Below are 25,073 nucleotides of genomic sequence, written 5' to 3' on the forward strand. Positions count from 1 at the left end.
TATCATAAAGAAAGAGGCAGATCTACGTACTGATGCAGAAAGCTACCCATACTCTGCCAGGGGGAAGAGGCAGAACTTAACTATATAATGTATAACAGCCGCATATTACTGAAAATATCCATGATGAAAAAAAGACTATAAGTGTTCCAGAGAACATCTCTAGGAAATGAGAGAAGGGTAGGGGGTGAGAGGGGATCTTCACTTTTTAAATGTATTTCTGTATTCACCTATCATTTACTTAAAAAGTACTGAGTTGAAACATACTATGTGCCAACACTGTTCTGGGAACAGGAACTAAGTGCTGAAAGGATTAAGTCCCTGCTCTCATGGAACTAACACTCTCTACTGGAGGCAACCAATCAAACAAGAAAATATGCATTAGTATGTGCTATGACAAAACTAAGGAAATGTGGGAAGCCTGGGTGGCACAACTGGTTAAGTGTCTGACTACTGGTTTCACCTCGGGTCATGAGACTGAACCCTGCATCCAGCTCTGGGCTGAGTGCAATCTGCTTAAGACTCTCTCTCCCTCTGACCCCCCCACCCCCATGCATGCTCCTGCTCTTTCTCGCTCATTCACAAATAAATAAATCTAAAAAGGAAAAGAAGAAAGAAAGAAAGAAAGAAAGAAAGAAAGAAAGAAAGAAAGAAAAGAAAAGAAAAGAAAAGAAAAGAAGAAAAGAAAAGAAAAGAAAAGAAAAGAGAGGAGGGAGGGAGGGAGGAGGGAGGGAGGGAGGAAGGAAGGAAGGAAGGAAGGAAGGAAGGAAGGAAGAAAGAAAGAAAGAAAGAAAGAAAGAAAGAAAGAAAGAAAGAAAGAAAGAAAGAAAGAAAAAGAAAGAAAGAAAAATGTGACAGAGGTAAATACAGCGGTCACTTCAGGTTGGGCGATCAGGGATGGCCTCTCTGAACAGACCAGAATGACGAGAGGAGCAAGTCAAAAGAAGTCCTGGAAAAGAACATTTCAGGCAGGAGAAATAACTAATGAAAAGGTTCGGAAAGGAAATGGTAGGGAGAACGCTCCAAATGAGATCAGAGTGGCAGGCAGGGGCCAGATCGGATCAAGTAGGGCTTTGCAGGCAAGGGTAATGAGTCCATATTTTATTAAATGATCTGAAGCTTGTTAGTCATAATGGTATTTTTACTTTTGGAGGAAAAAATTTTAATTAAAATAACTTAAAGAAAAATTAAAATGCCAAAAGCCATGCTGGATTTTCCTTAGGTATCTTTAAAATAAGCAACTGTTGTAAACACAGTTTATTCTACCTCTATTATCTTCTTTAAGATCTGTCGAAATCGAAGAGTTAAGGCATCAGATTTTTTCTTCAGGAGGTTTCGACCCGTTTGCGCTCCTTTTAATCGAGCCTTCATGATGGTCTGTGCCCTATACAAAATTAAAAATATTTATTCCCACTGTTTAAAAAACATAAAAATACTTCCCCAATACAGTATTAAAGTTATGCTTTACTTTTTGATGTCATGAAAATAAGAATATATAGCATTTGTGCTGACAGTTAGAATTAGTTTCTCACTGCAGATTTCCATCTTCAGTGCTCCATAAATAAGAAGTTCATTTACTTAAAACAGAAATAATTCTTTAATCAATATCTGAAAAAACATTAAATCATAATACAATTTCTTAGGGGTCCTATTTTATACCACCATAGTTAAAATATTTGATTTGCAAGTTCAAATTATATCTGTATTTCCATTACAGCTGTATTAAGCATTTAAAAAAAAAATCTGTCCATAATATCAAAAATTGAAATGCCCTTACCTTCGGGACTAACAATTCCACTATGCGAAATTTATCCTACAGATTTACTCTCGTATGTACACAAAAATATATACAAGGTTAAGAATGAGTACTCCACCCTTGAAATTGCAAAAAGGTGGCAAAAAGCTAAATGTTCCATAAATCATGGTTCATCATACAATGAAGTAATATGCAGTCATAAAAAAAGAGAAAGGTAAAAAAGCAATATAATCTATATTATATTCTCTTATGCAAAGAAAGGGATGAATATGCTTATACAGATACAAAGAACAGTTCTAGAAAAGATTCACAGAAACTGGTAACAGCTGCCTTTAAGAAATGGGATTGAGTGAAAATATGTATTTACTTTTTACTATATTTATTACCTTTTGAACCTTTTGTATAAGATACCACAACCATTAATTACTTTTTCTATTAAAAGTATGGCATTAAAGTGTTTTCATCTCACCTGTCAAAATCCTATCACCAATAATTTTATTACTTTGTAAATGACTCTACGAACCAATGACACATATTTCTGAGTAGTGACAAACTACAGAAATCTCCTTACCTCCTTATTCCAAACTTTTCCCATCAGAAACCCCAATACCAAAGTCAAGACGAACCAATGACACATATTTCTGAGTAGTGACAAACTACAGAAATCTCCTTACCTCCTTATTCCAAACTTTTCCCATCAGAAACCCCAATACCAAAGTCAAGAAAGTAACAGCAGAAATTGACATTTCTGTTCTTACTACCATATGCCAGATAAAACATAGTAATAAAAAAAAAAGTAGGTAAGATGATTTAACAATCGATTGTATAATGTAGATACTTAAGGTATTTGTATAAGGGGATATAATTTCATATGACTGGTACCATAATCTATTGCAAAACAGCATGTATTAATGTATTAATGGACCTTTGGGTAAATTCCTAGATTTTATTAATGGACCTTTGGGTAAATTCCTAGATTTTACTGAAATCTTTTTCCATAGGGAAAAGGTTACACAGACAATTCTATAGCTGAAAGAAGCTTCAAATATTATCTTGAAAATGAGGCTTAGAAAAATGAAACACTTTCTTCCGTCACAGGGGGGACAGGATGGGGACAATGATGATGACTAGACTGAAACAGATTTCCGACTCCAGTTTCTTGCCCAAGACTCAAACTAAAGCTCAAACCCAGGCCCACTGTATCCCAACCACATGCCACACTGCCTATTTATAAATAGCATCAGATGAACAGTTCCCTCTTTGAAAACTACTGCCAGTAGCTAAATTTGCACTGACTGGCCTCATTGGAGGTCTAAGTGAAGCCAGTTCAGCTTCCAGCCTGAGCTGGAACTATCCAGCCCAATGTGTACATTTAACATATTATGTTGTTGACACTAATGACCAGAATTTGGGCTCAAAGAGTTGGGAGGATCAAATTTAAGTCAAATCCTAGCTGCAGATTCAATACAGTAAAAAAGGTGAGCCGATTGATAAAATTAATCATGCTAATTTTAATTTACTCCTAGCTAATGGCACCTCTGTGAAATAGACAAATTTTATTTCTTGAGTCTTGAAGAGTGATTTGCCCAAGAGTTTATAGCTAGTATGTTGTAGAATCTGGATCTGAGGGACCTCTGTTGACTGCAAATCCTTCATGCCTCTTTCGCTTTCACTCTAACCTTGTTTTGCTCTTTCTGGTGCCTAAGTGGGAGATAGCCCCACTTCACAGGGTAACACTGTATGGTGGAACTGTCTGACACAGAGGTCACTATAGTATTTTCTATCCTAGCTTTTAAAAAAAAACAGAGCTGCTCAGCTCTAGGAAAAATGTTCGACCTTCAGCTAGAATGATGACTTTGTTTTCAGCTGAATCAAAGACATCTGACTGCATGACAAAATACCTGCTGTTAAGTCTTGAGGAAAATATTTAGAGAAGCAGTAACTTCCTGCACCTTATTTTCCTCTCAATCACCAAGCTGAGTGCTCTCAAATAGCAATTTTCATTTTTATAAACCTATTATACACCAAGTCTTCTTGTCTGAACCCAAAGAAGGCCATTTTCACTTCTTAGACTCAAAGTACAAACAAAAATATGTTAACATTCTGAGTACCATCAAAAATAAACACAGCCAGACATTAAAGTGGTGAAAAGAAATTTTGTTTAGTAATCACTGAAAGTAGGAGAAAGAGTTGAACTACATTCTGACTTGTACAGAAGTGGTTAGGCATTTTAAAGGAAGAATAAGGAAAAGGAGCTAGAGTGGACTCAAGAAGAGTCACAGAAGTGAAAAATTACAAAGGGCTGATCACTGAAAATGACACTTGGCTAGTTGTGCCTGCTAGCTGGTAGTCATGGAAGTTAGGATTCTATCTTCCCATGAGACTGGGAGACAGAGGCCTCATCCTTCCCAATGACTACATTTCAAAGAAATGGCTTTCAGATCGTTGAGAACGACACTTCTGAGTTGTAGGAGAGACATACATATCTCAAATGGAAAAGAAAAGACTCCTAATTATAAGCTATTTTTAATGAATGCCTTAAGAAAGGGAGGTCAAGGGCTATCCTAGGTACTGGACAGGACAAACAAAAAAAATTCTCCTGGTAGCACTGGGCTTTCTCAGGCAGGCATTTTAACTGTTGCTTGAGTCATTCTAAGAATAGAGCCTTAGGCCATGCTAGTTTGGTGGTGTCTCAGGGAAGACTTTTGGTCATCAAGTACTGGGAGTTCCGCAGATCTTATCGTCCCAGGGTAGGCTTGGTCCTTATCTATTTTACAGGCACTACTTTTCTCCACAACTGACTTGCTTCCTACCTAGTACAAACACCTATTAGAAAACCAGTAGGTGAAAGTAAAAAATAAGCAAACAAAATCCAAGAACTCTTTCATTTCATTAACAGCTAGAGCTACCCTGGCAGAAACAAATCTAAGTCTGGGATTGGAATGTAACTCTTTTACTTTAAGCATTCTCAGATTCTCTGAGAAAAAAAAATCAAGATGAAGAAAAAAAACCCAGAACACTCCCAAAGAAATAGGACCACAATCAAAAGATCTAAATATCAAAGCCTAACTGATTTTCTACTTCTCACTGAAAAAGAAGAAGAAGAAAAAAGAAGTAGTAGAAGAGGAGAAGGCAAATAATAATCTTTACTTTCCACGCATTGTTAGGCACATCTGAGAACACTGCAAAACCGTCTTTAAAAACTGGCCACTTGGGGCTCTATGCTTTTTCTCCCGCAAAAGAATTCAGGCCCAAGAGAAGGGCAGGCCACAAGTGAGCAGATCCCAAGACGACATGGGTTCATTCAAAGAAATTTTTTTTGTAGATTTTCTATGGGTTAATTATCAAGACGCTCTCTCCTCCTGGAGACAGCTCACAATCAGGGGGAAAGGTGTGTAAACAAATATTCACTTTATATAATCTGATGAGTGGTGTAACAAGGTGCAATGGTGATGGAGCAAACGGAATGCCTCAGAAACTTAGGGATATCTTCCCACTGCAGGTGACATTTCGTGGGATCTGGGAAAATGAGGAAAAGGAACCAAGATTGAATCTGATGTCCACGCTAGGGCAATTCGACTCAACCCCCAATTTGGCCCGGACGCCTCTCCTATGTGCTTCTCACCATTGTAAACTTTCCTTCTCAGAGTATTTATCAAACCTCGCTGGCTGGTCCATCTCTCCGTTAAACTGCGAACTCCCTTAGGCAAACCTGGCAACGATTCATAGTTCTATAAATCCACTGCCCAGCTAAATAAGGGAATATGGGATGAATGGCTTCATTACTAAGTCAGCGCACCTTCATAAAAACAAGCAGGCCGGGCAGCCTGTCCCTACGGATTGGAATCGCTCTGTTCAGTATGGTTTCCTCAGAGGGATGTGTGAGGGGGCCGTAAGGGTGCATCGCCCCTAACTCACGAAATTCAGGATCCGCCCAGCAAACAAGGAACCTCGCTGCTGGTCCGGGGTATGCAGGGATCGCTGCTCGGGACAGGCGTTCATGAACCTATGGATGCTGCTCGACCCGTTCTCTTACTTACATGCGCGAGGGAAAGATTTCGATTCGGTCTTTGCCCGACATTCTGACGATGATAGTTCGGCTCGGATCCCTAGCCGGGCAATTGTGGCTGCAACAGCCCCAGCCACAGGGTCTTCCTCCACGGGAGTCAGCTGATTGTGTCACCTGACCTCTTCGCGTTGCTAAGTGGCAGCTGGGATACGTATATACGCATTCTTCACTTCCGCTTCCTGTTGGCACGTGGGGAGGGCGGGGGGGGGGGGAAAGGACAAGAATGAGGCGATGCCCGGATGTTGAGGCCTCGCTCGCACCCCGCACTGAACTTCCCCCCACTTCCGGTTCTCCCCCAAGCCCCGCCCCTTCAACTCCCAGGAGGCTGCGCAAGACTGCACGCGCGAGGCGAAAGAACAGGAGAGGAGAGTACACGCCTTCTCTTCCTCCCCTTTTCATCTTCGGTCACAGCGCCACCTCATGGTTGCCTGAAGCTTCGAGCGAGGGTTAATTCTTCAAGGACAAGGAATCAGTCCTACTCCTCCTGCGCCTTGAAAGTTACTTAGTGAAAACGACAGAGTTCGACAAAGCGTACTTTTCAGGTCCTCCTATGATCTTCATCCTTCCTTTTTCTCTTCCGGAGGACCTAGACTCTATGGTCAGTGAGGAAGAGGGACCTCTATGCTGTTGGCGCTTGCGTGATGCGAGGCGGTTCCGCATGCGCGGTGGGGTAGAGCCAAGCGCACGCTGAGGCTCGGCCGCTGCTGCGGGTGGACTGTCGGATCTCTGCGATTAAAGAGCACGGCACGGGATCCCGGCGCAGGATTCACACACATACCTCAGGTGACTAGTTCCCCAGATCAGATTCTTTAAGAACTCGCTTTGGTTGTGTGCAGTGATGGATGTGCGGGGGAGGGTAGGCCCCGGGCTCACACCCCTCCCTTTCCCGTTCCTGCGCGGGAAGTGTCCGACCCCCCCCGCCGGCGCCGGCTGGGTCCGCGGTGTTCAGGGTGTGCGTGTACCAGCGGAGGAGTCTGGTGAAGCCCAGTGAGCCAAGAGACGCTGCAGCCTCTGCGATATGCTCAAAGTGAGGATGCTTGGAGAGGGGGGCGGCTATAGAACGAGTCATCCCTTGCATCGAAACTAACACATACCGTTGAAGAGTTTACTATTCTTAGTGTCAATTTGCCGTATCTCAGCACCAATGAGAAAAGACAAGCTGTAGCCCCAAAGGTTAAGCATAACTGAAAAGATAAGGGAATTTGGGAGTTATACGTATTCAGCCTGGGGCCTTTTTTATTACTCGTCAAACTTAGGCTGCTTCATTAAACAAGAAACATTGTTTCTTGGAGAAAAGCTGTAACAAGGCAGTGTTGGTTTTTCTACCAGTTGAAGTTATCAAGGAAAAAAAAAATTGTGATTATGTGTCTTTTCAGCAGTTCGTGAATCATATAGAGCTTTACTGCCTCTTCTGAGTTGGTCTGATGCCAAGTGACAGTTAATTATTCTCCTAAGATCTCAAAAAGAGTGATATTTGTAGATTGGTGCTTTCTATTTTAACTACGGTGAAATAGTTTGAGAGCCTATTTGCGTAGCACTGCTCTACTAAAAACTAGCATGCAGAGAACGTTCCCCAGAAACATTTGAGCCAAGTGGGAATTATCACGAGTTATCTCTATCACATAACACACTTAACTTTGTAAAGTGATGGGGACTCCTCCCCGGATCTGTTGGGGTTACTTGACCATGCACTGGCTTAAGAAAGAAGTCCAACCTACCCTTTGACCAGGCAAAATTACTGACAATGCAGGGTATTTGAAATTAGCTTGGAGTTCAGTTAATATATTATTGAAACACAGATATTTTGTGTGGAAGAACACATACTGTATTTTAGTACTCTCACATACGGAGGCCTTCTGGGTTAAAGGTATTCTGCAATTAATATCAGAAGACTTGGTTTTAGTTCCTGTTCTGGTACTTACTAAGTATTTATCCTTGAGAAAGTCATTTAATATTTCTGTTCCTTGGTTCCCTTTTAATTGATTGCTTCACTTACTCCTTTCAGAGTACTTTATATTGCTTGTATTTGCTTACTAGTTTGTTTCCCGCTCTATACTTTCTTAAGAATCTTTAAGTGTCAGTAGTGCTTAGTACATAAATACTGCAAAAATAATTGTTTAACCAATGAAGCTACAAAACGGCAATGATACCCACTTTGCTTTTTAATGTCATATGTGTATAGCACATTACACTTTTCAAATTTTTTCCATATTTCTTAATCTCATTTGTTACTCTCCAAAGAGAGGAGAGGTCTGAGAGGTCCATGACACAGACTAGAAATTACAGTTTAATGGGAATGCATTTCCCGAGCAACTACAGCTAGTAAGTAGGAGAGCAAGGCCTGGAATCCATGTCTAGAGTGTTTTGTAATTCTTAGCTACTTTCTATGTCAAATAACATACCATCGCTTGTGTTCTTTTTGTACGCTATGTATTGTAAAGAGATTGGTACCTCTTAAAGCAGTAACATTCATATCTCTCATCAGGGTTCCTTTACAAAATTGCCTGTGTTCTTTAATCATCAAATTAAGTCTTACTTCCCCAAAATTAATCAGCTTTACTGTTTGAATAAACCTGGTAAGTAAATGTGGTTAGTTAGTCCCTGTTAAATCTTTTAAAACTGTTAAACACATTTCTGTGACATCATTTACTTTGATATTCAGTTTAAAACTTCTAGCTCTTGAACGTTAGTGCTTTACATACAGATATTTGACGACAGTCCTCCAAAAGAGAGAGGGGGGGGGAAAAGCCCTGTTTAAGAATGAAACAACCAGCTCAGCTGTTTCTTGGGTAATTCTAGCCATTGAATGTCTACTGCCCTTTATTTGCTAAATCCCTATTTTGTCAAGGTATAAAAGAAATGCATTTCTGCTGCTATTATTAAATTTTGCTTTATTTTTATTAAACAGGATAGATTAGTATTAAAAGCTTGCATTGTGGTGCCTAGGTTGCTCAACAGTTGGGCGTCTGCCTTTGGCTCAGCGCGTGATCCTAGGGTCCCAGGATCGAGTCCTGCATCGGGCTCCCTGCATGGGGCCTGCTTCTCCCTCTGCTTGTATCTCTGCCCCCCCGCCCCCTCTCTCTCTCTCTCTCTCTTATGAATAAATAAATAAAATCTTTTTAAAAGTAATGAAAGCTTGCATTAATCTTGCTAAAGTACATACTTTAGCACTGAATATGTATATTAATGTTACCTTTTTTTAAAAGCTGTTTGTAACTTATATATTTATCAAAACAGTGAAAATACAGCCTGATGCATAATAGCACAGACTATGGATCCAAACTTCATAGGTTCATATTCTGACTATCACTTGTTCACAGTATATAACAGAACAAGTTACTTAATCTGTGTTTCCATTCCTTCAACTGTAAAATGGAGAGAACATGGGAGAGAGGCAGTGGCCAGATCATAGAGGATCCTGTAGGTAGTGTAAAGATGTAAAAGTCAGTGGGAGGCCACTGTGAAGATACGTGTGGGTGCAGTTGGCAGTCTCAAACTGTACTGCCCCAGAAGTCTGGTGTTCTATGATCTGGATGTTTTGTCTTTAAGATCAAGTAATGGCAGCCTTATTTCCCAATTATAGGGGAAAAAATTGGCATGCCTGGGTGGCTTAGTTAAGCATCTGGCTCTTGATTTTTGGCCAAGATCAGGATCGTAAGATCAAGCCCCACATCAGGCTTACGCTGGACGTGGAGCCTATTTAAGATTCTCTCTCCTTTGCCCTCTGCCCTACTTGCTCTCTGTCTTTCTCTAAAAAAAAAATAAAAGAAGTAAACAAATTCTCACATACTTTTCTTAGGCTTTTAGGTCCTATCACTGCCTATTTTGTGAACTTTGAGAATAGTAAATTGGTTAAGATTAGTAGAAAAACATGAAAATCGTCAGCTATGATTAGTTTTATAGTCCTCTTTTAAAAATACACCTCTGTGCATGGTATAATTTCAGTCTTGTAGGTCATAAAAGGAGTGGTGCTGAAAGTAGGTTGGATAGATCAAAGGAAATAGAGTTTAAGAGACACTTGAACTTTATACTAATGGAGTTCTGTAAAGCTATTCTCAAGAGTAGGTGTACTTGTTCAATAAAAGAATTTAGTTGTGTTTAGTTATATTTAATATTTTGTGATTAGTAAATTTTTAGGTTGTATCTTAACACATACTGTAATTTTGGCTAAAATGATAGGGTATATTATTTGATATATGATTAGGACCTTGGTTTTAGTAGTTGGAAGAGTCTTCCCTTTATATATTGGTGGTAGTGTATAAAGACTTAGCTGACTTGGAGAACAAGTAGCTTTAGTTTGGCTGATAGGTTTATAGTAGTAGTGATGCTTCCCCATCATTTGTTATTTCTTAAAGTGATGATATTAAAATAGTAATTTAATCTTGAGATATACCTTTAATCCTTAGGTCTCAAAGTACTTTATAGGTGGTCATTATTTTTTATGATTCCTCTAAAACTGATGGCAGAGAATCACTCAAGCCTTAAAAAATGTGGAGCAAAGTAAAAATTAAAGCTTGATTCCTGAACATCCGTTTTCTGGTACCATTTAAGAAGTTTAAAGAGGTGAAAAGACTTCCAGTCTTTTCCAGTGGCAAGATATGGAAAATTGACATTTCTTTATTTTGACGTTAACTGAACACTCACTTGATTCTTTTGTTTAAAATGCAGAATGCCGGGTCTAAGTTGTAGATTTTATCAACACAAATTTCCTGAGGTGGAAGATGTAGTGATGGTGAATGTAAGGTCCATTGCTGAAATGGGGGCTTATGTCAGCTTGCTGGAATACAACAATATTGAAGGCATGATTCTTCTTAGTGAGTTGTCCAGAAGGCGTATCCGTTCTATAAACAAACTCATCAGAATTGGCAGGAATGAATGTGTGGTTGTCATTAGAGTGGACAAAGAAAAAGGTAAGTGATAAAAATATCCAAAATATAAATTTTAGATTTAACATGATTTATTTTAATTTGCTGATGCTGTAAAAACCAAAAAAAAATCTTTTATGCTTAAATTTTTTTACATACAAAGTTGTTAGAGAAAGATGCCAATTACCCATCTAAGCAAGACCTCTTAAGTTAGTGGTGGTTTAATTAGCACATTCCCGTGGCTAGTGTTTGTGAGTCAAATAACTTGACTTTTATTCCCAGAGGTTACCAGGATATTGATAGTTGACTCATTGTGGCTAAACTTAGAAGGGACAGATCCATAAATCAGAGTTTTCATATATTTGTAAGATTCCTTTTTATTGAGATGCCTGGGTGGCTCAGTGGGTTAAGCATCTGACCCTTGATCTCAGCTCAGGTCTTGGTCTTAAGGTTGTGAATTCAACTGAAGCTAAATTTGTAATCAGATTATTGGAGGAACATGGAAATAGAGTAAAGGTAAATGGATTTTAAGAATATTTTATATAAATTCTGGAAAAGGAATATACCACAAACACCCAAAACACAGTATTCTGTGTATCTTTGATTATTAGTGGGTGTTCTGTGAATATTCATTCATAATGTCCAAAATTGCTAAACAGTTGAGGAAACGGGAAAGTATTACCCAAACGAGAAAAAGCAAATGGAGACTGACCTAGAGGTGACAATATTGGAGTTAGCAGATAAGGATTTTAGAACAGATGTTGTAAGTGCTCAAGGATTTTACGAAAATAAACTTGTAATGAATGAACAAAATGAAATCTCAGAGAAATTAGAAACTCTCAGAACTAAATATAAATTTTAAAATTAAAAGTATAATATCTAAAAAACTCACCAAATGGGCTAAGAGCAGGGTAAAGATGGCAGAAGGCCCAAGTCAGACTTGCAGATAGTTCGTTTAAAGAACCAATCTGAAGAACAGAGCAGAGGAAAAACAACCTGTCAAATATTAAAAGCTGTATTCCAAGGGAAGAGAGAGAAAGGGCAGAAAACATATTTGAGGAAATCCTGACCAGAGTTCCCAGGATTTGCCGGAAAAAAAACAGATTTATAAACAAGAAGCTTATTAACAAACTTCAAGCAGGATAAATACTAATAAGACCACATCTAGGCACATTACACTATTGAAAAACAGATCGAGAAAATCTTGAAAGTAACCAAAGGAAAATGATTCATAATTTACAGGGGAACAGTAATACAAATTAGTATGGTACTCTTACTGAAAATAATGGCTGACTGACACTGAGCATTGAATGACACCTTTAAAGCACTAAAAGAGAAAAATTGTCAGCCCAGGATTCTAGAATATTTAAAATATTCAATGATGAAAATCAGAAATGACTTTTTCAGGTGAATAGAAACTAAGAGGATTTATTACTTGATTTCTGTTAGAGGAAATGGTTAAAGGATGTTATGCGAGCCCATGAGGTGTGATGCCTGACATGGGAAATATATAGGTTAAATATAACCTATATATAAAAAATATAAAAGACCATTTTTCCCTCTTAAATTCTTTAAAATACATGTAAGTGCTTGTCTCATTTTGTACTCATGGGATTTTAATTATGGAAGTGACTGACAACATAGTAAGGCCATGGCAATGAATGCAATGGCCTCACCATGCCTACGCAGGGCCACCATGAGGAGGAAGCACCAGTTTTGGTCAGGAGGCAGAAGGAGCATCAAGAATACAGGGGGAGAAGAAAAAAAAAAAGAATACAGAAAATAGGGCAGCCGGAGTGGCTCAGTGGTTTAGTGCCACCTTTGGCCCTGGGCGTGATCCTGGAGACCTGGGATCGAGTCCCACGTCGGGCTCCCTGCATGGAGCCTGCTTCTCCCTCTGCCTGTGTCTCTGCCTCTCTCTGTGTCTCTCATGAATAAATAAATAAAATCTTAAAAAAAAAAAATACAGAAAATATAACACAATTGAGCCTTTGATGAATGGATACCAAAAAGACAAGTATAGAATCTTTTGACTAGCTTTCATTTGAGTAATTGAGAGCCCTAGTTCCCTTCACTGAAGTGTTAAAGAATCTACAATTACATAATATAAGTGAGTTTCTGAAAACAAAAATCCCTTATCTTATACAGTGTTTAATTGATATGATTTTAGTGAGGAATAAGTCTAAGTATGCCACCAAACAATCTGGTGTAAAAATTTATCGCAGTGGTAAGCTAGTAGTACCTGGACAGAGATGATATTTTTTTTTCCCAAAAATTTCTCATACAGGATATATTGATTTGTCAAAAAGAAGGGTTTCTCCAGAGGAAGCAATCAAATGTGAAGATAAATTCACCAAATCCAAAACTGTAAGTATGAGTTTTGAGTGAGATTAGTCTGCCATTTAGTAATTTAATGAATAATCAGCATATGCTATTCTTGGCATAAAATTTAAAAGAAAATCTGGATTTTCTATAACTGTATTTCCATTTACAATTATGAGTTACATAGAAGAGTAATTTGAGAACTTAATTTCAAAAGTTATGAGTTCAGTATTTTTGCCTCATGGTGGTACTACCTTAAGGCATTGCTTATCACCTAATATTCTAAAATGATTAACTGGACATTAGTGTTTTTTAAGTTATTTTAGGTTAAATTAACTATGGGTGATTTCAGTTGATTCGACTTCTTGTAGTATGTAGTTCTTGACTTTAAACCCCATTCTGGGATAACAGAGGCAACCAGCCATTGTATGTTAAGAATAAGCAAGGGTTTGTAAAATGTGAATACAGGAAAGCAAAACAGAGGCCTATTATTAGTCTCCACCTCCTTCCTCCCCCAGTTTGTTAGGGTTCTTTCTGTTTCATTTTCTTATTTTTGCTGTAATCTTTTACTTACGTACAGTAGGTATAAATGAAGCAAGAACACCTGCTTCTCCATTCTTCCATTTTCCATCTATAGTTTTTTCTTTGGTCCTATTTAGATTATCCTTCATTCTCTAGGTCCTTGGTTTTTAATGGCAATGTTTCGATTGTTTCTGCTTTTTGTCTTTTGTTCTCATGTATGTTTCTGTCCTCAAGATAAGATGCCAAGAAAACAGTGTTTAAATGAAGAGATTTTTGAAATTTTGCTTAATGAACCCCAGTAAATAAGAGAATAAAAATCTAAAAGCAAAAAGACCATTACCCAAATCTTTCCCTTTGTTTTACTGGTGTGTTTACTACTATATATATACGTGTGTGTGTGTGTGTGTGTGTGTGTGTGTGTGTGTGTGTATATATATATATATATATATATATATATATATATATATAACCTTAGAAAACACCATCAGTGAAATCCCTTCTTAGTGAACTGAGGACCTTGCCACTCAACATAGTCTCTGGACCAATAGCATTGGCACCACTTGACTGCTTAATACAGGATCTCAGGTCCTACCAAGTTTGAGAAGCTCCACTCTAGGAAACTCACTTTGTTTTGTCCCCTTAGGATAATTGTAAAATGAGTATATTAGATCTAATCTGGACGATAATATGGTAGAATGAAATAGCCAATGTTAGTACCTTACCTTACTCAACTTTTACATGTAATGTGAAAACCTGGGTGGCTCAGCGGTTTGGCACTTGCCTTTGGCCCAGGGTCTGATCCTGGAGACCCAGAATTGAGTCCTGCATCGGGCTCCCTGCGGCTCCCTGCATGGAGCCTGCTACTCCCTCTGCCTGTGTCTCTGCTTGCCTCTCTCTCTCTCTCTCTGTTTCTCATGAATACATAAAATCTTTAAAAATAAATAAATAAAAATAAATTCTCAATCCTGATTGCATGCTGTCATATAGAGTAGTAGTAGTGATAGTTTATTGTTGTATAATAAGCTTTGTGTAATTTACAAATTTTATATATTTGTGTCATGTTTTCCAGTTATAGTGTGCTGCATTTGGATAGATTTGATCTATCTGCAGTAAAAAGGAGAGATACCAGTATTGCCCTTTTACAGAAGAGAAAACAAGTTTAAAGAGGTTAATTGGTCCCGAAGTCAAGTTGATCTGGGTCTTAGGACACTAAATTCTGTATTGTTTATACTGTTATACCTATTTGAGTTAACTATTCTAGGAAAGCAAGTATTACTCTCTGAAAAAAGAACTTGTATGTTAATTGTTTGTTGTTGAGGAATTATTGTAGTCTAATCAAAGATTTGTTTTATATGCTGTCTACTGAAATGTAAAAATACATTTTTTTCTATAGATTTCTTATCTTTGAATTCTTGAACCCTTCATTTTGTTTCTAGGTTTACAGCATTCTTCGTCATGTTGCTGAGGTGTTAGAGTACACCAAGGATGAGCAGCTGGAGAGCCTGTTCCAGAGGACTGCCTGGGTCTTTGATGACAAATACAAGAGACCTGGATACGGTGCCTATGATGCATTTAAGCATGCAGTCTCGTAAGAACACCTTCTTGGCTCTGATTCTACCTTGATATCACAGTTACTGGGTCTAGCACACAGGTTGAGAGCCTGACGTGTAATTAAAAAGCACAGTCTTTGCCAAATTTAGACAAAAATAGTTCCGTGTAAGAGGCCTATAATACGGGCCAATTCTGTGTAGCCAAGCATATATAATTGGGTATACCATAGTTTCCATAAGCCGTATGGTTTCATCTCACATTTTCCCCTCCTGGTTTTGTTATTATTTTGTATTATAGCTACCTATAGGGTCAATGTAGATGTCTCATGTACAACTGCAACCTTGTCTGCTTTAGTTCAGTTCCTTAGACCTTCAGCCCATGCTGCTTTAGCCAGTTTCCATACAGCCTCACCCTGGGTCTTATCACCACAATTTAGTGTGCATCCAAAACCTTTAATTCATACGTTCTCTTACCACAGACAGCTTCCTGTCCTTCCAGCTCCCCCATAGTTAGTTCTACTCTATGTCATCTTAATTCTTACTCCAGACTATGATTCCAAACCTTTTTTTTCTCCCTGTCTTTTCACCCTCTCCTGCCTTTTTTCTTATTCAGCATAGACATACCGTGATCCATCATTTCAATAACTTTCTTGCCAATATCATGAGCCTTTGCCCTGTTTTTCCTTCTGTTACATCCAGCCTTGGAGCGATGTTCCTGCCTTCTCTGCACTTGTAGAATGCTGGGTGCGGCTAGGAAAAACCACAGTCTTGCAGGTTGGTGCCACTGCATATTCACAGTCTCCAACCTCAGCTGCACCTTCACTACTGCCTCCCATTTTCTCTGCTCTTTGTCACTGCCTCCCATTCTTAGAGTGGCTATTTTAGAGCTTTTACACACTCCCATCGGATACCCATGCCCCCCTTACTCTCAACCAGTGTGCTCACTCCCTGTTTTGTAAAGAGAATAGAAGCCATGGCACAGGATCCCCTCTACTCTTTCCACTGCCCCAGCAACCTTCTCTCCCATCTCTTCTCTTCAATAATCAACCTTATTACCTCCTGCACTCCAGTCATGCTGGAATCCGTATCTTCCCTGTTCTCAGACTAATCATCCTGTGTGCAGCTATTGCTCAAGGATCTTTTTATCCGTTATTCCCTCTTTTATGTCTTCAGCCTTTCTCTTTGTTGGTTTTGCTCCATTGGCATAAAAATAACACTCGAATTTCTCTAATTTTTCTCTAATTTCTCTAATGATTTTATAATTTATACTAAAAGCAAACTTCTTTACCTTCCCTCTACTTTGTCCTGTTGCAAGCACTGTAATCCTCTTTTTAATAGCCAGACTCCTCAGTTCTCTGTATTTACTGTCTCTCCTTCTGCACATCATACTCTTTCCCAAGTATTAATTCTCCACAAGCAGCCTCATCACTACATGGAGATTACTTGGTGCTGCCAAAGGATACTGGTCGTCTTGGCTCTCAGAATGGCCAGGTGGACCTAGGACTGATAGAGCCTCTGGCAAACTGGCTCATCTGAGACTCCAAATCCCTTGCAGTCCCCCCACCACCACCACCATGTGACTTGTTTTTCATAGCAATTGTGGGGAAGACCTTAACAATAATTCTAATAGCTAACATTTATAGATTTCTCACAACTACCCGCTGTTATTATCCTTGTCTTAAAAATGAGGAAATTGAGGCAGAGATTAAAGAATTTGTCCATGTGCACAGAGTTACCAAACAGAAGAGCCCCGATGCAAGCCTAGTCACTGGCTCCCATCTGGAGTTTGTGCTCTCAACCATTAAGCATTGCTTTATATTTCTGTCTGCTCTGACTGCAGTCCTACATGTCTTTCATACCTTGATGTGCTGTCCTCCTCCAGCCCTGGCTTAGTTCTCTCACTTCCAACTCCCCCTCTATAACTGCTCTCAACATTGGCATACGTTTTTTTCCCTTTTCCTTGACATTCTTTTGCTCCATCAGCCATGTAGTGAACTGTCCATGTTTAATGATAATTCTTTGCCACATGTATTTCATATTTTTTCTTTTAATTAAATAAGATTTCTGAAATACTTGGAAATAATGTTTTGCACCCCCAATCCACTCCCCTCTGACATCAGTGGTAACTACCGTTCTATAATTAGTATGCATCATTATCTACATATTTATGGTTTTATTACACATATGTATCTGTGAATAGATACACATGTATTTTTACGTATGTAGAATCATTTTTGTATTTTAAAAGTTTTTTATTATTTAAACTAAAAAAATTTTGTCATAGCTTTCTGTATCTTACAGTTTTACTTACAAGGCTGTTATGGAATAGCAAGATTCTCCAAATTGATAGATGTGTACCCACTTCATACTAATTTCTATGTAGGGTTTCATTTTAAGAATATATGCTTTATTTATTTCTCTATTAAGAGAAATTAGGTTACCCCTCTTCTTCCCCTCATTTTTTTTAAACCGTGCTATTAATATCCATGTACATTGTCTCTGTGTACATTTGAGAGTTTCTTCTAAGGTATATACGTAGCAATAGAGTTGTTGGGTCACAGGATTCATTTATATATATTAAAGATATATATTAAAGATATTTACTCAGTTTTGCAAAAATACTCTTCATATTGGTTCTACAATTTATATTTCCTTGAGCAGTTGTATGAGCATTCCTGTTTCTCTTCATCCTTACCAACATTTGGTCTATATCTCAGATTATTTTCCCTTTTGCCAAACTGATGGGTATATAATAATATCTTCTTTGGTTTGCATTTTATTGGTTGGTGAAGTTAACAGCTTTTCATATACTGACTATTTCTTCTTTGAAACATCTGTTCACCTCATTTGTTCATTGTCTGGTGGTTTGTCTTCTTGATACATTTTGTAAGCAATATTAGCTTAGTGAAACTTCCCTGTACCCAAATTCTTTTGCCTTTCATTTCTTAATCCCTGCTTTTTAGGTTTGATGCTTGCTTAGGCCATTTCTATTTTAATATTTTATAACTTTCTTAAAACAGTTCTACTTTTGCTTTTTAAAGTTCTACCATCCTTTTAATCAGTATTTCAATTTTTTCATCTGTTCATGTTCCACAAACATGCCAGCAACTAACCCTTATCCCTCTCTTGTGGCACTCGGGTCAGGTGAAATGCCACTTCAGTCCATGCAGCCCTTCCTGAGCCCACTAACCGAAAGTAATACTTTCCTCCTCTGACTTCAAAGGATACACTTTTATTTTTAAATTTGCTTGTATGTTTTCGTTCTTTTCAAGCTCCTTGAAGCAGGACTGCTAATTACGTGGAAATGTTTAATTATTAGCAGGATATCTGTTATATTAGACACTTTTAAATTCCTTACGTTAGCCAGATCTCTAAAATTTTTCTTAAAATAAAAGCTAGGTGTTTTCTGTCTGTCATAGTAGTGCTAAGTGCTTTACTTGCATTATCTAATTTAATACCACAGCCAGTGAGACATACTGTTTTCATCCTCATTTTACAAGGTTAGAAACTGAGGCCTGGAAAGGCCCCAAAACACAGAGTTAATAAAGCGTAAAGCTAGGATTTGAACTCCATTCTGACACTAAAGCCTGTTCTCTTGAAGATTATTCTGTGGTATTGCATTTGGTGTCATTTATCTATAAAGTAACCTTGGTCTTTTGTGTTTATATGTGTGTGTTTTGTTTTGTTTTGCTTTAATTAGAGACCCATCTATTTTGGATAGTTTAGATCTGAATGAAGATGAACGGGAAGTACTTATTAACAATATTAATAGGCGTTTGACACCACAAGCTGTCAAAATTCGAGCAGGTAAGTGATTTTTTAAATGATGTTTAAAATATCTTGCATGAACCACAAAGCTGTTAAATAATGAGCCTTACCAAAGAATATGTTGCTACATCATCATCTGTAAATTTTTCTAAATGTCTATTTCTTATAACAAGAAAAGTTTAAGAAATTATTTTGCTTCTATTGAAGTATCATAAAATGTGTATATTGATGTAAGTCAAAACTGTCATATATGCATTCAGCTAACCTTAAGTTAGCCCCTTTTCTTTTGAGGGGGGTGGTTTTGTTTTAGTAAATACTTTTAAAATATTCTAAAAGTACAGTAATGTCCTTCTCTGCCTCTGGATTAACCACTGTTATATAGTTCGGAGTATAGTCTTTCAACCATTTTTCTTAGGCACATACACTATATAGGAATATATACGGTTTATATTCAGACGTAAATTGTTTTGTTTTTACAAAAATGGGATCAAACTATGCAAAATTTTCCTCAGCTAGCTTTTTCCACTTGTATCGTGGTGGCCCTTCCATACAGAACATGAGACTTTTTCTCATTCTTTTTAATGGCAAGGTGTAGTATTTCATAGAACAATAAACCAGTCTTCTCTTGGTGAACATTTAGGTTCTACCAATTTTTCACTACTACAAAAACACTGCAAATTAGCAGCCTTATAACAGACACTTACCCAGTTGTATTAGTGCTCTGTCAGGGAGGCTCCGAAAAGTGGAACCAGTGGCGCAGAGACTGTGTAATTTCTAAACTGTTCTAAACAATTTGCAGTGATTGTTTCACTCAGTCTTTATCACACTCCTCCCCACTGTGCAAATAAGGAACTGAGGCACGGAGAGGTTGGAGTCATAGTTTTAATACAGGCATAGCCAGAAATCAAAGTGTTTGTTGAATTTCTGTCTTTTATAGTTTTTGTCATTTGGGGGCTTGTATGGAAAAGAAAATATAATTTCACTGTTTACTCAGATATTTATAATTATGAAAGTTAAAGGGCTCCTGGGTGGCTCAGTCAGTTAAGCATCTTCCTTTAGTTCAGGTCATGATCCTGGGGTCCTGGGAATGAGTCCCACATTGGGCCCCCCTGCTCAGTGGGGAGTCTCCTCCCTCTGCTCCTCCTCCGCTGATGCTCACGTGCCCTCCTTCGCTCTCTCAAATAAAAAATGAAATCTGGGGATCCCTGGGTGGCTCAGCAGTTTAGCACCTGCCTTGGGCCCAGGGCGCAATCCTGGAGTCCCGGGATCGAGTCCCACGTCGGGCTCCCGGCATGGAGCTTGCTTCTCCCTCCTCCTGTGTCTCTGCCCCTCCCTCCCTCCCTCTCTCTCTCTCTCTCTCTCTCTCTCTCTCTCTCTCTCTATGTCTATCATAAATAAATAAATAAATCTTTAAAAAAATAAAAAATGAAATCTTAAAAAAAAGAAAGTTAATAGTTGGGGTTGATTTCTAACTGAAAGGGTATGGAAGCTTTTATAAGTATATGAATGCTAGTATGTCTGCCACACCTCTGATTTCTTTTAAGCCTTTAAATACTTCTTTGCATTTTTTGGTATAAGTTCTTGAATTTCTATAATTTTAGATATCGAAGTGGCTTGTTACGGTTATGAAGGCATTGATGCCGTAAAAGAAGCCCTGAGAGCAGGCTTGAATTGTTCTACAGAAACCATGCCCATCAAGGTGAGCAGTTTTCTCTCTCTAAAATACCAACCTAAACCAAGTCAAGATTGTTTTTATGATCATGTTTCATAACAAGAGTTAGGAAAAGTGGTTCTCAGTGATGTTGTCTAAGGGATGCTACTGCTACTATCACAGTGGATAAAGATTTCTATGGTATTTAGTGCCAGAGGGCCAGCTGTGCTAAACTTTCTTTATAATATAGAGTTGGTGTGTCCATGATGCTCCTAAGACCTTGAAATGGGTAATGTATTCTCTCGTATTCATGCAAATCTTTTAGGACTTTTGGTCTGAATCTTTTAAGCAATACAGTTATCCAGATGGTTGTTATTTCAGAATCTCTTAGATTTTCTTCTGTCAGTTTAATTTAAAACCAAATAAGAATTTTTGTTTTGGAGACAAATTATCCATTGCACTGATGATGACTGTAGTTATTTTAGCCACCAGACATCCAGAAGTCATAATTCTAAATAATTGATATTGCAATGGACTGTTTATGCTGTATTATATCACCGAATCAACTAGCTTTTGCTACATTAACAAACCACCCCCAAATTGCTGATTTACAGGATTGGAAATAAAATTTGGAGTGATTTTTGTTAAGGTAGCAGATTAGCAAAAGAGTTCTTAAACATCCTAATAGTTTGGTATTGGACAGATGTGTTCATAATTGAATTTTTGTCTTCTTCCTTAGATTAATCTAATAGCTCCTCCTCGGTATGTGATGACTACAACAACCCTGGAGAGAACAGAAGGCCTCTCTGTTCTCAATCAAGCTATGGCTGTTATAAAAGAAAAGATTGAGGAAAAGAGGGGTGTCTTCAATGTTCAAATGGAGGTAAGATCTGTAGTGTTTCTGCTTTTTCTTAAATTATATAAGAAATTAGAAAAAAATTAGGGGCTCTGACTTCGTTCAGCTGGTAGAGCATGAGACTCTTGATCTCAGGGTCTTGAGTTCAAACCCCATTTTGAGGTTAGGGATCAGATTAGATAGAAAATTTAAATCATCTAAAATACTTAATCATTGCTTTTTAAAATATGAGATACATTTAGGATTATAACTCTGCTAACCCTAAAATAATCATAGACTCAGAGGGTCCTAAAAGGGCTTTTTTAAGTAAACAAGAACCGTCATATGATGGTCACTCAGGACTAAGGTCACTGATGGGGTTAGGTTTATTCCCCTGCAACAGGAAAAAAATTAGGCAACAAAAATGAGTGCTTATTATCAGAATTTAATGTGGAAGGCTTAAAATTTGATCTCAGGATTAGAAACATTAGTCTGTATTTTCCTCATCTCAGCAAAAATGAAACCTAATTAGAATTTATTTTGAATCCAGAAGATGCATTTTTTATAAGACATCTTGTGGGTTTGAAAGATACAGCCAGTTTTGGCTTATAGAAATGACCAAAGGGAATATTTTGTTTTACTACGAACATATTTCTTTTTCCTATATTGTCTTACTCTTATGTATTTCTTCCATCATTTATCTAATGGAATTTATTAATGATACAGTAACACTCAAAAATGAACAGATATGGCAGAGTTGTTAGACAAGTGTTTCTTTAAGAGTTAAAATACTAGGCAGTCATGGTGTTGAAATGGAATTTGTATACTGTTGAACTACCTCACTTTGAAATTATGCCTCTGCTTCCACAGCCTAAAGTGGTCACAGATACAGATGAGACCGAACTTGCAAGGCAGCTTGAGAGGCTTGAGAGAGAGAATGCAGAAGTGGATGGAGATGATGATGCAGAAGAAATGGAAGCCAAAGCCGAAGATTAACTTTGTGGGAAACAGAGTCCAGTTTAAGGAACACAGAGCAGCCCTTCCTGGCTGTAAACCCTAGACTTGAAAGTTTTCCAGTATTGAAAACTTCAAAGCTGAATATTTTTTATTTCCAAGTATTTAAATGTTCCAACAGACCAAAACGTGATATGCCTTCCTAAAAGTCAGCTGTTTTCACACAAGAGCTCCAACATTCAGCAGTTTTTAAGGGAGTGGGCCTAATTTCACTAGAGACAAATCTTTAAAAACAGTCATAAAATTGGGCTTGTGGTTTCCATTTCTGATGTCTCCAGATTGGCACCCCTTTGTAGTTCAGTGCCTCTATGAGATTTACCAGGGGCACCCAAAGCAAATAGCCTCAATCTTTCTATATAAAATGTATCAAGCAAACATTAAATAAATTTCTGGGATATTTAACTATAGGCTTCTTCCTTCTTGTCACCAGTTAAAAGCATAATGATTACTAAGACCCTAATTCTATTACTTTCATTTTAGTCTAGATGTAGAACTATAAGGGCAGGTGACCAAAGGATCTATATAACGGATCCTTTCAAAAGGAGGGTTTAGAGAAAATAATTTTGATTTTAACCACAGTTAAAGTTGACTGTTAGGGGAAAAAAGCCTTAAATGCAATTTAAAGATTACATAGGATGTGTGCCTTTTACCAATTTGAAACTGAGGACAATATATGGTATGAGGGGGAATTTATCACACTGGTCCTTGTTGGTGTACTAAGCTGCTTGCCCTAAGTTTGTAAATCAGGGTAGTAAAGTTTCTTTTGTTTTTAAAGATGATGCTGCTTTAGTTATTTTGAGTATCATTGCCCAACTTTTGATTTTTTTTTTTTCCCCATTAACATATTCACTAGGTGCCACCTAGAGCTTCAACTCTTTATAATGAGTAGGGATCTGATTGAACACAGTTACAGTGATCTTTCTACATTTCCATCATTTTTATGTTTGAGAGCTAATTGTTTAAAAGGTATATGAATCTAAAGGTAAATAAATAAAGGTAAATAAACTTCATAGATAACACATGGTTTGAAGTTACAGTAGCCAAGGTGTAACAAGTCTGTTTCTGTTTCATAGATTTAATCTCTTAGGATACTGGCGGTACTAGATTTATTAATTATTCCTAAGAATAGCTATTTAAATACTTCAAAGATTAAACCTAACTCACCTTAATTGAATACTAGACTTAATTCAATATTAAAGGGACTAGAACATAGAGTGTATTGATAAAGAGTTTATGCCATTTTTGAAGGTTTGTCCCAGTTTAATTTAGCAGCCTCTACTAGCTTCTTAAATCCAAAAGTATGATCGCTAGTATATGCCATATTGGGAATATTTAGAGGAGGATCTAGGTGTACTCAAAATTGGCACATGATTTTCACTTTGGTCTTTTTGAGGTGTCAAAAAACAAGTCGATAAAGCTTGTGGCGTGAAGAATGTCCTCGGAATATATGAGGTGCTCATTAAATGTTTGTTGTAGGCAGGGGAATTGAATTTCCACTTTGTTTACTGAATTTTTACACTTCAAAGGCAGAACCATTCAGAAATACTGGTGACTTCCATGGTGAGTGATTTTATCCCATGTAAGCCTTTGGCTTAGTTCCACAAGAATTTTGCGAAATTTACGATCCTTCCCAGAGAAAAGATTAATTAATACCTCACTGATACCATGAAGGAGAGAACTAATTAAACATATACTCTGCTGACCTAACAATATCACTTTCAAATATGAGGAAAAGCTACATACCCAGCTCCAAAACACCTGAGGAACAGATCAACAAAAACAATTGCTCAGTTTATCCAAATCTTGGATCTCCACACAAAGCCAAGCCTTTTCCTTAAAATGATGTCATCTCCCATTCTGCTTGTGAGGTAAAGCGGTTATCAACTCCTACAACTGAAAATTAGCAATAGTTTGGGTCTCATTTAATTGTAAGTGAAAGTGAAAAGTAGCTGAGAAAAAATGGGAACATTTCATTTTCTGTATTTTAGAGCAAAACAAGACAAACCAGTATGTATGTGATTAACGCTCATTTAGTGGGAACCTACAGAGACATGGTAGGCATCACAGTTATTCAGCGGCCATCCTTTCAATCCCTTTGACCTAGCTACTTTTATGTGAAGAACCATTAAACTAAAATGGTTTGGGATTTTTTAAAATTCAAGTACTATAGTACCTTGGCAAGAATTTCCCCTCATTCGCCTCAAGGTGATGGCCATCTACTTTTCCAACATGAAGATTCTGATACCCCTATACAGAACAGGGTGCAGTTGTGCCAATTTGGAGTCAAGCCATCAAACCAAATGCAGTTTAATTTAGATAAACACCTGTTGATATTCAAGAGCAATAAAGAAACTAATTCCAGGGACATTAGACCTTGGTGAAATGCCAAACGGAAAATGGTGCTTTAAAAGGCAGTCTCTTACAATGTAAGGAATAAAATAAAACCTCATTAGCTTGGAATTCCTGATCATTCAGGTTGGGTATTCTAGACAAGACTAAGAGGAGGCAGTTCAAACTACTTAAAAGGAAAATTTTTTCCTTGAGCACTTTGGAAGTACCTACTCCCCTTAAATGTAAGTTACATATCTATTCATTAAAGGAAGTCTAAGCACTTGTACTTGGCAAGAATGCTGACAGTAGCTTGTGCCAGATTACTGTATAAACTTGAAAGTAATAAAAATGTTTTTAAAGATACTGTATGATACAGACTTTTCACTACTTCAG

The 25,073-nt window shown here is 37.7% G+C and overlaps 2 protein-coding genes across 3 annotated transcripts in view; one reads left to right on the top strand and one right to left on the bottom strand.

Moving 5' to 3' along the window:
- Positions 1-6,125, bottom strand: part of ATP6V1D (ATPase H+ transporting V1 subunit D) — a 21,341-nt gene extending 15,216 nt beyond the window's left edge. The window contains exons 1-2 of one of the 2 annotated variants that reach the window (XM_026008419.2): positions 5,794-6,125; positions 1,264-1,381 (exon numbers count right to left, since the gene is read on the bottom strand). In XM_026008419.2, coding sequence (XP_025864204.1) covers positions 1,264-1,381; positions 5,794-5,834 — 159 coding nt within the window. In that variant the 5' untranslated portion in view covers positions 5,835-6,125. Of the gene's footprint in view, positions 1-1,263; positions 2,325-2,427 lie in introns of both variants that reach the window. The other variant, XM_072761773.1, reaches the window with a different exon arrangement.
- On the top strand, positions 6,114-25,041 carry EIF2S1 (eukaryotic translation initiation factor 2 subunit alpha). The gene is made up of 8 exons (XM_026008421.2): positions 6,114-6,605; positions 10,491-10,732; positions 12,975-13,054; positions 14,968-15,119; positions 18,782-18,888; positions 20,451-20,548; positions 21,240-21,383; positions 22,206-25,041. Exons 2-8 carry the CDS (start codon positions 10,492-10,494, stop codon positions 22,329-22,331), a joined length of 948 nt encoding a protein of 315 aa, XP_025864206.1. The 5' UTR covers positions 6,114-6,605; position 10,491; the 3' UTR covers positions 22,332-25,041.
- Positions 25,042-25,073: the final 32 nt, after the last annotated feature.

The sequence above is a fragment of the Vulpes vulpes genome, chromosome 6, assembly GCF_048418805.1.
Source record: "Vulpes vulpes isolate BD-2025 chromosome 6, VulVul3, whole genome shotgun sequence".
NCBI lineage: Eukaryota > Metazoa > Chordata > Mammalia > Carnivora > Canidae > Vulpes > Vulpes vulpes.